This window comes from Pan troglodytes, chromosome 2 (assembly GCF_028858775.2).
Source record: "Pan troglodytes isolate AG18354 chromosome 2, NHGRI_mPanTro3-v2.0_pri, whole genome shotgun sequence".
Lineage (NCBI taxonomy): Eukaryota > Metazoa > Chordata > Mammalia > Primates > Hominidae > Pan > Pan troglodytes.
In genome coordinates, this window is record NC_086015.1 from 173,224,252 (window position 1) to 173,239,835 (window position 15,584).

The 15,584-nt window shown below is 39.8% G+C and overlaps 1 protein-coding gene across 5 annotated transcripts in view; it reads left to right on the top strand.

The window, feature by feature from the left end:
- Positions 1-15,584, top strand: part of GPR160 (G protein-coupled receptor 160) — an 80,867-nt gene that overhangs the window by 30,095 nt on the left and 35,188 nt on the right. Inside the window, exons 3-5 of one of the 5 annotated variants that reach the window (XR_010155065.1) lie at positions 6,472-7,273; positions 9,160-9,283; positions 13,285-14,781. Coding sequence is in view for 2 of the 5 variants with exons in the window: in NM_001251865.1 (NP_001238794.1) it covers positions 13,357-14,370 (1,014 nt within the window). In the remaining 3 variants the exon portion in view is untranslated. Of the gene's footprint in view, positions 1-6,471; positions 7,274-9,159; positions 9,284-12,031; positions 12,149-13,284; positions 14,782-15,584 lie in introns of those variants that run through there. The other 4 variants (XR_010155063.1, NM_001251865.1, XM_054680293.2 and 1 more) reach the window with 4 other exon arrangements.

A 15,584-nucleotide genomic window follows, 5' to 3' on the forward strand; every position in this document is an offset into this window, starting at 1 on the left:
CAACATATGAATTTGGGGGGATATAATTCAGCCCATCATACCATAATTTCCCATTGTCTTATATATGTAATTCTTTGTTGCCATAAATTCAGATAAATTCTACACATTGCACTTAGTTGATATATCCTAAGTCTTAATTTTTGTATTGTTGTTGAAACAATTTATTGAAGTAACAAATTGTAATCCTATAGAGCATACCACCACGTGGATTTTCTTTACCGCATCCTGTGGGGTCATTAAACAAGTTATTGTCCTCTTTCTTGAACATCAGTAGTTGAATCTACAGGTTTGGTCGGGTTCTAATTTTTTGGCAAGCCCACTTTGTAGATAGCAAGGTACTCTTCAATTTCCACCTTTCAGTATTAGTATTGATGATCTTTGGCTACCTCCATTTAGTACATCAGAGGTGGCAAATTGGGCAGTTTCCAAATTTTATCATTCCTTATTCACTCATATTAGCTAGAGTACTTCCAAAAAAAGTAAACATCCCCTCACTTACTATTCTGTCACCAGGTGGTACAGTTAGTACAGGAATGGCAGGAGAAAGGCTTCTTGGCCAGTACTTAAGTTTAACAACTAGAGACTAGGTTCTCTAGTGTTCCTCAGCATCACAATGAGGTTTTCTTATTCATTTTAGAATCTGGTAAAACTTGATTTACTGTTATGTTAGTGGAGTTATGAGAAGGAGCATTTGTTTAAAGACGGCACTGTTCATTGGAAGTTATAATTTATGTAGCCAATTTCCTGCTATTGGAGATTTACATTAATTCCAGGTTTTTACTTTTATATTTAATGCTGTGAGATGAATATTCTTTAAAAATAAGTGAAAACACTCATTTTTAGTGTATAATTTGAATTTTGAAAAATGTATATACTTGGACCCCAATCCAGATGTAGAACATTTTCATCTCTACAGAACATTGCCTGGTTCACCTTTGCCCCAGCCTGGCTTCAGATTTCTACCGATAGTCTCTCTGGCCATAGGGATTCGTTTTTCTGTTTTGAATCCCATATAAGTGGAACCACACACTCTATACCCTTTATTGCTAGGCTCTTTTTATTCGGCATGTGATATGGTTTAGATATGTGTCCCCTCCAAATCTCATGTTAAAATGTGCTTTCCCATGTTGGAGATGGGGCCTGTTAGGAGGTATCTGGATCATGGGGGCAGATCCCTCATGAACGGCTTGGCACTGTCCCCTTGGTGGTAAGTGAGCTCTCCCTATGAGTTCACGCAAGAGCTGGTCATTTAAAAGCATGTGGGGCCTCCCCCTTCTCTCTGGCTCCTGCTCTCGCCATGTGAGATGCCTGTTCCCCTTTTGCCTTCTGCCATGGTTGTAAACTTCCTGAGGCCTCACCAGAAGCCGAGCAGATGCCAGCGCCATGCTTCCTGTGTAGCCTGCAGAACTCTTGAGCCCAATAAACCTCTTTATAGGCCAGGCACAGTGGCTCACACCTGTAATCCCAGCACTTTGGGAGGCTGAGGTGGGTGGATCACTTGAGGTCAGGAATTCAAGACCAGCTAGCCAACATGGCAAAACCCCGTCTCTACTAAAAATACAAAAAAAAATTAGCCGGGCATGGTGGTACATGCCTGTAGTCCCAGCTACTCGGGAGGCTGAGGTAGGAGAATCGCACAAACTCAGAAGGCAGAGGTGGCAGTGAGCTGAGATCACGCCACTGCACTCCAGCCTGGGCAACAGAGCAAGACTCTGTATCACCAACAGAAATACCTCTTTATAAATTAATTACCCAGCCTCAGGTATTTCTTTATAGCAACAGAAGAATGGCCTAACATAACATGTTTTTGAGGCTTTTTTTTTTGAGGCTTTTCCCTGTGTGGAGCATATATTAATTTTTATTGCTGAGAAGTATTCCATTGCCTAGATTTACTACAATTTGTTTATCCATTTTCCTGTGGATGGATATTTGGGATATTTCCACTCTGGGGCCATTGGTGAATAAAGCTCCTACATATATTTGTATACAAGCCTTTTTCTTTCTTTTTTTTTTTTTTTTTTTTTTTTTTTGAGGCAGAGTCTCACTCTGTCACCCAGGCTGGAGTGCAGTGGCGTGATTGTGGCTCATTGCAACCTCCACTTCCCGGGTTCAAGCGATTCTCCTTCCTCAGCCTCCCAAGTAGCTGGGACTACAGGTGTCTGCCACCATGCCCAGCTAACTTTTGTATTTTTAGTAGATATGGGGTTTCACCAGTTTGGCCAGGCTTGTCTTGAACTCCTGACCTCAAGTGATCCACCTGCCTCAGCCTTCCAATGTGCTGGGATTCCAGGCATGAACCACCGTGCCTGGCCTCTACTGACAACTGAATTTCAGACTTCTGGCCTCCTGAATGTGAGAGATTAAATTTCTGTTGTTTCTTTAAGTTGTGTTAGTCTGTTTTGTGTCATTATAAAGAATACCTGAGACTGGGTAATTTATAAAGAAAAGAGGTTTATTTGGCTCATGGTTCTACAGACTGTACAGGAAGCAGGGCACCAGCATCTGCTTCTGTTGAGGCCTCAGGAAGCTTCCAGTCATGGTGGAAGGCAGAGGGGGAGCAGGCGTGTCACATGGTGAGACAGGGAGCAACAGGAAGAGAAGGGAAGTCCCAGACTCTTTTTAACCAGCCAGCTCTCTTGTAAACAAATAAGAGTGAGGACTTACTCATTACTGTGGGGAGGGCACCAAGTCATTCATGAGGGATCCACCCCCATGACCCAAACACCTCCCACTAGGCTCCACCTTCAGCATTGGAGATCACATTTCAACATGAGATTCAAAGGGGACAAACATCCAAATAATATCATGAGCCATTCAGTTTAAATTTACCACCAGTCAACTGGGCATGGTAGCTCATGCTTGTAATTCCAGCAATTTAGGAGGCCAAGGCAGGAGGAATGCTTGAAGCCAGGAGTTTGAGACCAACCTGGACAACAAAACGAGACCCCATCTCTACAAATAAAAATTTTTTAAACTTAGCCAAGCATGGTGGCATGAGCCTGTGGTCCCAGCTACTTGGGAGGCTAAGGCAGGAGCATTACTTAAGCCTGGGAGTTCAAGTTTACAGTGAGCTTTGATTGTACCACAGCACTCCAGCCTGGGCAACAGAGCAAGATTCTGTCTCTTACCAAAAAAAAAAGAAAAAATTATTGCCTATTATAATTTGTTGTGGCAGCCCTAGGAAGCTAATATATCTACCCAGGATTGCAAATGATTTCTTCTGTTTTCTTCTAGAAATTTTAGTTTTATTTCTACATTTAGTCATATGATCCTTTTTAAGTTTATTTTTGTGTATGGTGTAAGGTAAGAGTGAAAGTTCATTTTCCCCCATATGGATATCCACTTTCAGCACTATGAGATTGATCTTGGTTTTTCATAGAGACTTCTTATCTAGTTAGGGACGTGACCTTCTATTGTTTGTTTTTATCATATTAGATTTTATTAAATGCTGCATCTGCGTCTCTTCAGGTGATCTTATGGTCTTTCTCCTTTATTCTGTTAATGTGGTGAATTACATTGATTGACTTTCTAATGTTAAAATAAGTTTCCATTGGCCATGATGTATTGATGGATTCAGTTTGCTAATAATTTGTTAACAATTTCTGCTTCCATGTTGATGAGGGATGATGATCTATATTAGTTTTCTTGAAATGTCTTTGGTATCAAGGTAATTCTAGTCCTTGTGAAATGAGTTGGGAAGTACTCTTTAAGTTTGGTATTTTTTCCCTAAATGCTTGATAGAATCCATCAATGAAGACATCTGAGCCTATATTTTCTTTGTGGGTAGGTTTTAAATACAGAATCAGTTTCTTTAATAGGGATTTTTTTTTTTTTTTTTTTGAGATGGAGTCTTACTCTGTCACCCAGGCTGGAGTGCAGTGGCACAATCTCGGCTCACCACAACCTCCACCTCCTGGGCTCAAGTGATCCTCCCACCTCAGCCTCCCAAGTAGCTAGGACCACAGGTGCCCACCACCACACCCAGCTAAGTTTTATATTTTTTGATAGAGACGAGGTTTTGCCATGTTGCCCAGGCTGGTCTCAAACTCCTGGGATCAAGTGATCCTCCCGCCTCGGCCTCTCAAAGTGCTGGGATTACAGGCATGAGCCACCATGCCTGGCCTTATTTTTGTTTGTTTTAATTTCATTGATTTCTGCTTTTTTTTTAATCTTCCCTTTAACCTACTTTGGGTTTAATTTGCTTTTTTCCTTAAAGTTTAAATTTAGGTTATTGAATTGAGCCCTTCTTTTTGGAAACAGGCAAATATAAGAATATCAGAAGAGGGCCGGGTGCAGTGGCTCACACCTGTAATCCCAGCACTTTGGGAGGCCAAGGTCGGCAGATCACTTTAAGTCAGGAATTCGAGACTAGCCTGGCCAACATGGTGGAAACCCCATCTCTACTAAGAATAACAAAAATTAGCCAGGCATGGTGGTGTGTGCCTGTAATCCCTGCTACTTGGCAGGCTGAGGCAGGAGAATCACTTGAGCCCAAGAGGCGGAGGTTACAGTGAGGCGAGTTTGTGCCATTGCACTCCAGCCTGGGCAACAAGAGCGAAACTCCAACTCAAGCAAAACAAAACAAAACCAAAAGAATATCAGAAGAAAACATGCAAAAGTATATGACTTTTACAAATATATGACAAATTAAAATTGAATTTTGAGTTTTACCAATATTCTTACATTTGTATCATGGCTTTTTAAAGGTATTTTTTCTGATAATATAAATAATACATCCTGTTAAAAAAATTTCAAAGGATATAGAGAATAATGAGGAATGGCATTAGTCAGGAAAGGCCAAATCCCATTGACTTAATGCAACAAAGGTTTATTTCTTGCTCATACTATACACCCATTGTGAATCGCCAGGGGCTTTGCTTCACATGGTCACTCAAGGACCCAGGTTGACAGAGGCTCCACCATCTTGTAATGTACCATCTGGAATGCACTGCCTCCCCGCCTCCCCAGCCCATGATGGGGAAGACAACAATGAAGGGCAACTCATCTGCAATAAAATGTTTTGGCCTGGTAGACCATTAACTGTAGGGATCAAAGAACAAAAATCCTCCATGGGCAGAAGCAGAGATGAAGCAGGCATGTGGGTGAGCACTATAATTCTACACTGAAGGAGAAAAAATAAAAATCATCTATCCCCTACCTTGAGATAACCTCTGCTTGCTGTCTTCTGCCTGGCCTCACCTTCCTTATCGCCAGCCTTATGTTTGGGTTGGTGGGAATTACTCCTGCTTCTGGCAGATCACTGATAATTCTTGGTTATGTTCTACCTTTGCGCCTCTTTTGTCAGATTTTATCAGTGTATAAATAAGACAGGAAAGGACAAATCAAGAATCTCTCACTAGTTGTCTTAATAAGGAAATTTCATATTTCTTTTTAAAACTTTGCTTTAGAATATCTCTGGAAATACATACAAGTAACTGGTTACAGTGGTTGTATCTAGGGAGGGAAACTGGCTAGACAGCGCTGGGCAGAGTGGGGGTGTTGGAGGGAGGATTGGGTGGCACAGGTAACTTACACTGTAATACACATCTGTCACCCAAATTTTGTATCATGTAAATTATATCACCTATTTTTAAAAATAAGTAAAATAAAAACATTTCCATATTTTCTATATTGAATATAACTGTACTGTGCAAATGGATGAATGCAAAACATTATCAGAGTTGAGTGACTTTTTTTTTTCCACTGAATTTGGACACATCAAGTGAAGACCACATTTCACATACAAACTCTTCAAAGTTTATATTTACCTTTTGGAGGGATAAAATTTCATTATCCAAATGGATAGTCAAGTCACAATCCTATGGATATCAGTAATCAGTACAGTCACTGTTATTTGAATGTTGCTTTTTTATTTTTTTAATTATTATTTTTTTTTTGAGACAATTGTGTCTCACTCTGTTGCTCAGGCTGGAGTGTAGTGGTGCAATCTCGGCTCACTGCAACCTCCCCGTCCTGGGTCCAAGCGTTTCTCCTGCTGCAGCCTCCTGAGTAGCTGGGATTACAGGCGCCCGCCACCACGCCTGGCTAATTTTTGTATTTTTAGTAGAGATGGGGTTTCAGCATGTTGACCAGGCTGGTCTTGAACTCCTGGCCTCAGGCAATCCGCCTGCACCAGCCTCCCAAAGTGCTGCGATTACAGGCATGAGCCACCACAACTGGCCGGATGTTGGTTTTTTAGAAAGCTCTTTCACATACATACATTGGGTCCCTTTCTACATTTCCAGTGAGTTAAGCCATAATTGTGGTTTACTGAAGAACGTGAGCTTTGAAGTCAGACTTGAGGTTGAACTTTAGCTCCAACACTTACGAGTCATGGGTCCTAGGGAAATGTGCTTATTAACCACAAGCCTGTTTTCCTCATGGGGAAAAATTATATATACCTTTTATGACTGTTGTTAAGAATTAGAAAAACAGTATGTAAAACCCCTGATAAGGCTATTTCTCCCACAGGCTTGCTCCACTTATCGGGCTCACCAAATACAGCTGCAGTATGAATTCCATCTTCTACACAACAGTAAACCAGAATGTTCATGTTCACAGTGTTCATCTCCCATCCTGTTGTCTAACGCACATGGTTTTTTTAAACTTTTCTAAGATTGCATGAGATTCTGCAATACAACTGATTATAAAAACACTTGAAGTTTTTACCTTTTTTTTTACTTTCCAACTCTCGTGAATGTACAGAGGACTTTCCAGAAGCTACATGATGTGTGATATTTCAGCTGATGAAATGTAGATGTGTAGGTAATCGGTCAGAGTGGTGGGAGAAACTGTTGGGAAAGGAGCAGGCCTTCTGAAAGGTCGGAAGGCTTCAGGGGAGAATAAGCTGAACGCAGCTGTTCTCTGACCTTGAGGCAGAGGGCAAGGAGTAGGTACAAGGACGTGTAGGAGAATTTATCTTAAATAGGCTTGTTCACTTGTGTTGTCCAGAAACCGACTTTTGATCATCAGCGCGCATGACTGCTCCCTGAAAGGAAGAACAATAATGTTAATTACCCGCAGACTGTGTTTGCTCCAGGCTTTCGGCATTATGTCTGTACTGAATAAAAGCAAGCAGCTCCAGCTGTTCGAGGCTGCTCTCTTCTTCAGCCATTAGTGCCGGGCAGCCCACTAGCTGCTGTTACACTGCATATCTGTGTCTGAGTACTCCTTTCTTCAGTTGCTTGGCCAGGGTCTGTGGGACAGACCCAGCAGCTGGTGCCCTGTGTGAGGAACACTGCAATGGATCGCGACGGAACCCTCGAAAACAAAGGTGAAGAGACTGCGCAGTAAGCAAGTAATTGGAATTGGAGCCCTCTTGGGATTTCCAAGTTCGAGGGAATTTTCAAGCTAGGGTTTCACATTGGGACAACACTTACTCAACAGAAACAGCATATAAAAGTATTGAAACAACTGCTTAAAGCTGGTGGAGCCTCAGTTTCAGAGGCCCAATTAAGGGACCTAATGCAAACTCTTGTTTTCCATAACCCATAGTTCCCAGAAGAAGGCACGTTAGACCTAGAGCTCTGGGAGCAAGTGGGAAGAAATCTTAAACGACATCATGCACAAGGGCAATGGGGTCCCAGTAACATCTTTAACATTATGGGCCTTAGTTAGGGCTGCTTTGGCCCCACTCTAACACAGAAGAGCCTAAAAAGGGAAGGGAGGAAGAACCATTATCTACCTTACTGCCTCCGCCTCCTCCCCCAGCCCCACCGTTACCGGGTAAAGGTGCCACAGAGGAGACAGAGGTTTTCCCTGAGCCCCCTCCCCCAATAAATTGGAAAAAGGACAAGGGATACACTACAGTTATGGGACCCTGTCTTAAGCAAGCGGCATTAGAAGGGGAGCTCTTGGTCTGCCTGGTAATGCAAGATCAACAAGGCAATCGGGTACATGAACCCATTACTTTCAACACTTACAAAGAGATAAGAAAAAGCATTAGAGAAAATGGAGCCGCTAGCCCGTTTATGAAAGGATTAATTGAGGCCATGGCAGACAACTTCCATATGACCCCATGGGACTGGTCAGTGCTAACTAAACTTTAGAGGCCAGTCAATACCTCCTCTAGAGGGCAGAATTTGATGAATTATGTGCAGCAGACCGCTTTACGCAAAGCCAGAACACGAGCTGTAACTACTGCGCCTGTCAAACCTGGCACTGCACACATCTGTACTCTTCAATCAACAAAACCTGATGCAAAAAAAAAGGGGGAGATGTAGATCAGTCAGAGTGGTGGGAGAAACTGTAGGGAAAGGAGCAGGCCTTCTGGAAGGCCAGAAGGCTCTGCATAGCTTCCGGGGGAGAATAAGCTGAAGGCAGCTGTTTTCTGACCTTGAAGAGGGCAAGGAGTAGGTACAAGGACGTGTAGGGGAATTTATCTTAAATAGGCTTGTTCACTTGTGTTGTCCAGAAACTGACCTTTGATCATCCGCATGCATGACTGCTCCCTGAAAGGGGGGACAGTAATGTTAATTACCCACAGACTGTGTTTGCTCCGGGCTTTCGGCATTATGTCTGTACTGAATAAAAGCAAGCAGCTCCAGCTGTTCAAGGCTGCGCTCTTCTTCGGCCACTAGTGCTGGGCGGCCCCCTAGCTGCTGTTACACTGCTTATCTGTGTCTGAGTACTCCTTTCATCCGTTGCTCGACTAGGGTCTGTGGGACAGACCCGGCATAGATGAAAATTCAGCTGTCTGCTATTAAGCCAGACACTAAAGCAAGTTGTGAAATGTGAAACAATGCCACTCTGCTCACTAAATTATTGTTTGGTAAAATATAGTAATTTTTACCATATTATTTAAATAACATTTTTTAAATGTTATTGATGTTAACATGCATCAAGGGTCAAAGGATCCTGAAACCAAACACTTTTGAGGACAGCTGCTTTATCCTGTGGCTGAAAACTATAAAGCAAGATTCCTTTAAGTAAATGTGGTGTATGCATCAATCTCTCCATCTTTGGTGTGCTTTCAATCCAAGTATCCCCTTTCTTCCTTTTGCAAGAAAGAAACTAAGAATGTAAGCAGTTAGTTCCTGGCTTCAGTCCCACAAAAAGCTACAATTTTTCTAAGCAGTGATCTGGAACCAGTTTAACTGGACTCTTGCTATTAAGATAGCTCTTAATGATGTTTCATTTTGTTTTCTATCTTTCACACAGAGCTTACTCACATAGCATATTGGTATATCAAAATGAAATGCAAGGAACCAAAAATAACATAATTGAAGGCAGTAAAAGTGAAATTAAATAGGAAGATCATCAGTCAAGGAAGACCCACTGGAGAGTAAGTATGCAAGTTGTTAAGAATTAATTGGGTTACAAAGGGAAAAACAGAGACTGGGTCAGTGAAACGAAATCATGGTTTGTTTCCCCGAGGCCCTGCTAATACCTTCAAACTGGGCCAGATCGTAAAGCAAGATACCTTGAAAAGGACTTTCATGTTAACTTTTCAGGTTGCATATGAGTTCATTCACAAGTAGTTTAAAGAATCATGCAGGAAAAGGACCAGATCTTGTAAATCTCTTGAGTCCCTATATTTTGTGAACATTTTTCTAGAGAAAATTCAGGTAGCTTATCAAAGGATTTCTGTCTTGTCCAGGGAGTTGTTTTAAAAAACAGAATATTGGAATTTTGAACACTTACAGTGGTTTACAGGGTAATTGGGGTAGAGTACATAAAATTGGTCTCATCTAAGAAAGCTCTGATTGGTTTCCATGATCGTGGTATTCAGGAACTATTGTAAATTGGCCAAAATCTTGTTTTCCGGTTTCTTCCTTTCGCTTTTTATTGCCTCAAGCTGCCTGTCTTCCCCGCTCTTATTTTTTTTCTAGCTTTATGATTCTCTTACATGTTCCATGTCGGACTTGTCTTCTTTATTCCAGTCATCTTCTGAAGAGGTTCTTGGTTCCTGCCTTGGTGGCTGTAGCTGGTTCTCTTTCTCCTCTGTGGACCTTCCTCATCCCCTAGGAGACACAAGCGTCCTCCTCCAGGTCCTCCTCCTCCCTACTTTTGTCATCTTCCAGGTGCCTCCACCTGTCAAGAGTCAATGATGAAACGGGAACTTGGAAAACATCCCTTGGATGTTGCCTACCTGGCTTTTCTTTTTGCGACAGAGTGTCAATCTGGCACCCAGGCTGGAATGCAGTGGCATGACTTGGCTCACCACAGCCTTGACCTCCTGGGCTTAGGTGATCCTCCCACCTCTGCCTCCCAAGTAGCTGGAACTATAGGCCCCCACCACCACACCCGAGTAATTTTTGTATTTTTTGTAGAGACTAGGTTTCACCATGTTGCCCAGGCTGGTCTTGAACTTCTGAGCTCAAGTGATCTACCCACCTTGGCCTCCCAATGTGCTAGGATTAGAGGCATGAGCCACAGCCCCCAGCCTGACTTGGCTTTCCTTACTTAATTTAGAATAGGAGTTATAAAAGTTAAAATCATGTGAGACAGATGATTCTATTCTTTTATCCTAAAGTTACATTTTTGAAAAATGGGTCTTTATGAATCCACAAAATTTCTTCACCCTCATTTTAAACCAACATTGGTTGTTTAAAACTAAGCCTTTTTTGTTTTCATTTTTGGCACAAGGGGGACTTCATATGGTCTTACTCATCTTGGCTTCTTTATCCAAGCAACACCACTTGTAAGACCAATGGCATTTGTCAAGTTGGCAGCTACGTTTCTGTGCCCTTGTATATCAAATCTGGAATGCAACTTTTTTGGATAAGATCAAATTAAACTGTACTATGTTTAAATACAGGGGAAAAAAACTTGAGTGTGGGAAGTACTTGTTTGATTGGGTCTTTTATAGTTATGAAAATAGATTTTGTATTATTGCCTTTACACATATATACGTTTGTATAAGTAGATTATTTGTATACCTTAATAAGTTATCTTATGACAGATTTATGGCCATGAGAGTAATGGTTCAATCTGTCATCAAAACTGATAGCCCTCTCTCACAGTGATTTATTTTTATTTTAGGTTCAGGGGTACATGTGCAGGTTTGTTATAAACTCATATCATGGTGGTTTTCTGCACAGATTATTTTGTCACCCAGGTACTAAGTCTAGTACCTAATAGTTATTTTTTCTGCTCCTCTCCCTCCTCCCACTCTCCACCCTCAAGTAGACCCCAGTGTCCGTTGTCCCCTTCTTTGTGTCCATCAGTTCTCATCATTTAGCTCCCACTTATAAGTGAAAACATGCGGTATTTGGTTTTCTGTTCCTGCGTTAGTTTGCTAAGGATGATGGCCTCCAACTCCATCCATGTTCCTGTGAAAGACATGATCTCTTGTTTTACGCTGCATAGTATTCCATGGTATATATGTACCACATTTTCTTCATCCAATCTGTCACTGACAGGTATTTGGGTTGATTCCATGTTTTTACTATTGTCACACTGATTTCTTTATCTTCAGACAAAATTATTTAATCATCAGTGATCTATTTTTAGGCAAATTTAATTTTTTCAGTTTTCAGACTCAAAACTCCATTTTTTTCCTTAAAGTTTGGGAAAAAGAAAGTATACTACTACTGTATTGGTAACTTGATATGTACCTTTTTAGCCTTTTTCTATGCATGTATTTCTTACATGACATGTTGCTGCATAATTTTGTAACCTGCATTTCACTTAACATACTGTGAAAATTTATCATGACATTATTTTTTTAACATGTACCAAATTCACAAGGCTTAAAATTTAACAAATGAAGGTAGAGTGAAAAGTATGAAAACTAAGTCTTCCTCCTATCCTGAGAAACATTTTTAATGGCTGCATATCATAAAGATGACCATATCCAGGGTGAGCATCCCTAATCCAAAATCTGAAATCTGAAATGCTCTAAAATCCAAAACTTTCTGAGCACTGACCTGATGCTCAAATGAAAGTGTGGGTTTTTGGATTAGGGATGCATTCAAGATCCAAAACGCTTCTGGTTCCAAGCATTTCTGATAAGGGATACTCAACCTGTGTTTCGTTTCTTTCTTGTTTTTTTCTTTTTTTGAGACAGGGTCTTGCTCTGTCACCCAGGCTGGAGTGCAGTGGCACAATCATGGCTCACTGCAGCCTTGACCTCCCAGGCTCAAGCGATCCTCTCACCTCAGCCTCTTGAGTGGCTGGAACCACAGGTGTGCATCACCATGCCCAGGTAATTTTTTTTTTTTTTTTTGGTAGAGGCAGCTCCCTATGTTGCTCAGGCTGGTCTCCAACTCCTGGGCTCAAGCCATCCTCCTGCCTTGGCCTCTCAAAATGCTGGGATTTCAGGCAAGAGCCACCACACCCAGCCAACCTGTGTTGTTTTGAACCAATCTCCAGTTGTTCACATTTGTGATTGACTGGGTTTGTTGTTCTTGTCATTTTTGGGGGGTTTTTTTTGTTTTTGTTTTTTGCTATTTATAAATACTGCGATTGAGTAGTATTGTAGAAATAAGTAAGTTTGGGTCAACTCTGATTTTTTTTAAGGATGTGTTTCTTGAATCTCCTACCTTTCCTTCCAGTCCTTTCCTGATTCTTCTTCTGACTTCTTTCATCATCTTTTTCCTGCTTCCAAAATGTATGTATCACTGAAGCCTCAACTCCTATTCCTTTGCCTTTACCTACCGCTTCCTAATGTTCTCATGTATCCATACTGAGTCCCTGTTCCTTCCCTGTATTCTCGTCTCTCCACATGCCATACCTGAAAGATCATATCCAGAAGATAAACACTTTTCTTTCTTTCCTTTACCTATGTTCTCATTATTTTTAGCTGAAACCACCTATTTTCAGAGCTTCAGGAAAAGATTTAATCTGAAGGATCCTGCAACTAAAAAGCTTTGAAAACTGTGTTAAGGGGCCCCATAAGCATCGCTTCTAAACTTCACTGACAAAAGGGACTGGGGTCATGCTGTCTGGAGTCAGAGTGAGGTGGGGTTAAAAGCTCTATGTGGTTGTTTTGCATATTGCTATCAAGCTTCTATTTTAGGCATGAGTTTTGGCCCTGGTAGATAAAACCATTTCTCTATCTAAAAGTTATTAAAACCTGTACTTATATATAGAAGTTAGTAATTTATATATAACATTTTGGTTTAAAAATCTCTGAGTTCTGGACCATCTGGGTCTCAAAAACATGACCAGAGTATACACATTAATTATGTTCTGTATTCTGTAAGTATTATGTGACATATAATTCTTATTCATATATTTATTTGGGGAAATGATTGAATTAGGCTTTTAAGAATAGTGGTGCTTGCTTTGTAAAGTTTCAAAATAGATAACATTAAGGTTTTCTTTTCACTTTTTTTGCAGGGACAGAAAATAAAGGAAGCAGTGTTTTATCATGTGTATTTCAGCAGGTCTTCTTGAAATTTAACTAAAAATATGACTGCTCTCTCTTCAGAGAACTGCTCTTTTCAGTACCAGTTACGTCAAACAAACCAGCCCCTAGATGTTAACTGTCTGCTATTCTTGATCATACTTGGGAAAATATTATTAAATATCCTTACACTAGGAATGAGAAGAAAAAACACCTGTCAAAATTTTATGGAATATTTTTGCATTTCACTAGCATTCGTTGATCTTTTACTTTTGGTAAACATTTCCATCATATTGTATTTCAGGGATTTTGTACTTTTAAGCATTAGGTTCACTAAATACCACATCTGCCTATTTACTCAAATTATTTCCTTTACTTATGGCTTTTTGCATTATCCAGTTTTCCTGACAGCTTGTATAGATTATTGCCTGAATTTCTCTAAAACAACAAAGCTTTCATTTAAGTGTCAAAAATTATTTTATTTCTTTACAGTAATTTTAATTTGGATTTCAGTCCTTGCTTATGTTTTGGGAGACCCAGCCATCTACCAAAGCCTGAAGGCACAGAATGCTTATTCTCGTCACTGTCCTTTCTATGTCAGCATTCAGAGTTACTGGCTGTCATTTTTCATGGTGATGATTTTATTTGTAGCTTTCATAACCTGTTGGGAAGAAGTTACTACTTTGGTACAGGCTATCAGGATAACTTCCTATATGAATGAAACTATCTTATATTTTCCTTTTTCATCCCACTCCAGTTATACTGTGAGATCTAAAAAAATATTCTTATCCAAGCTCATTGTCTGTTTTCTCAGTACCTGGTTACCATTTGTACTACTTCAGGTAATCATTGTTTTACTTAAAGTTCAGATTCCAGCATATATTGAGATGAATATTCCCTGGTTATACTTTGTCAATAGTTTTCTCATTGCTACAGTGTATTGGTTTAATTGTCACAAGCTTAATTTAAAAGACATTGGATTACCTTTAGATCCATTTGTCAACTGGAAGTGCTGCTTCATTCCACTTACAATTCCTAATCTTGAGCAAATTGAAAAGCCTATATCAATAATGATTTAATATTATTAATTAAAAGTTACAGCTGTCATAAGATCATAATTTTATGAACAGAAAGAACTCAGGACATATTGAAAAATAAACTGAACTAAAACTTTTGCCCCCTGACTGATAGCATTTCAGAATGTGTCTTTTGAAGGGCTATGATACCATTTATTAAATAGTGTTTTATTTTAAAAACAAAATAATTCCAAGAAGTTTTTATAGTTATTCAGGGACACTATATTACAAATATTACTTTGTTATTAACACAAAAAGTGATATGAGTTAACATTTGGCTATACTGATGTTTGTGTTACTCAAAAAAACTACTGGATGCAAACTGTTATGTAAATCTGAGATTTCACTGACAACTTTAAGATATCAACCTAAACATTTTTATTAAATGTTCAAATGAAAGCAAGAAAGTAAAAATTGTTCTTAAAATGATTTGGTATAAAGTTCAATGTAAGAGGAAGATTACCTCATTTTAAATGTAGCTAATTAATTTTAAAAAGTATATCTCTGTTCTTAATGCAAATATTCCTGGAAGAAGAGGGTTTTGGTTGCTCACCTTATGGAACTGGGAGTAGTGACTAGGTCCCTTTCGATGATTCAGCAGATTCGTTTTCATATTATAACTTGTATGTCGTCACATACTTGCATGTCACATATCATAATCACGTTAGCAATGTATCACACGTAAAAGTAGAATTTCTCATCCTCGGCACTCTTGACATTTGGGGTTGGTTAATTTTTTGTTCTGGGGCAGTTTAGCAGCATCCCTGCTCTCTGCCCACTGACTGATTGGTGGCACCTCCATGCCCAGTAGACACAATAAAAAATGTCTCCAGACATTGCCAAATCTCCCCCGGTGGATGGGCAGAGTTGCTTCACTGGAGTAAAACAATATGAGTGGCAGGATCATCTTACATTACTTTAGGAATTAAGCTACATAGATATTTTTTATCACCATTTAAAAATACTATATTGCATAAATCTAAACCTAGCTTTTCCTAAATTGGTGGCTTTTGATTTTTTTTGATATTTATAGTAAGATATATTTTTTAACATCATGACCCATAGACTTGTATGTACATGTTTATGTGTACATACAAGTAACATACTTACCCTTACATAACATGTATAACATGTACATACAAGTATAACAATACTTACCCTTACATATCATGCAAATATGTTTTTTAGTGTCATTTTTTAAATGCTGGTTTTTATCC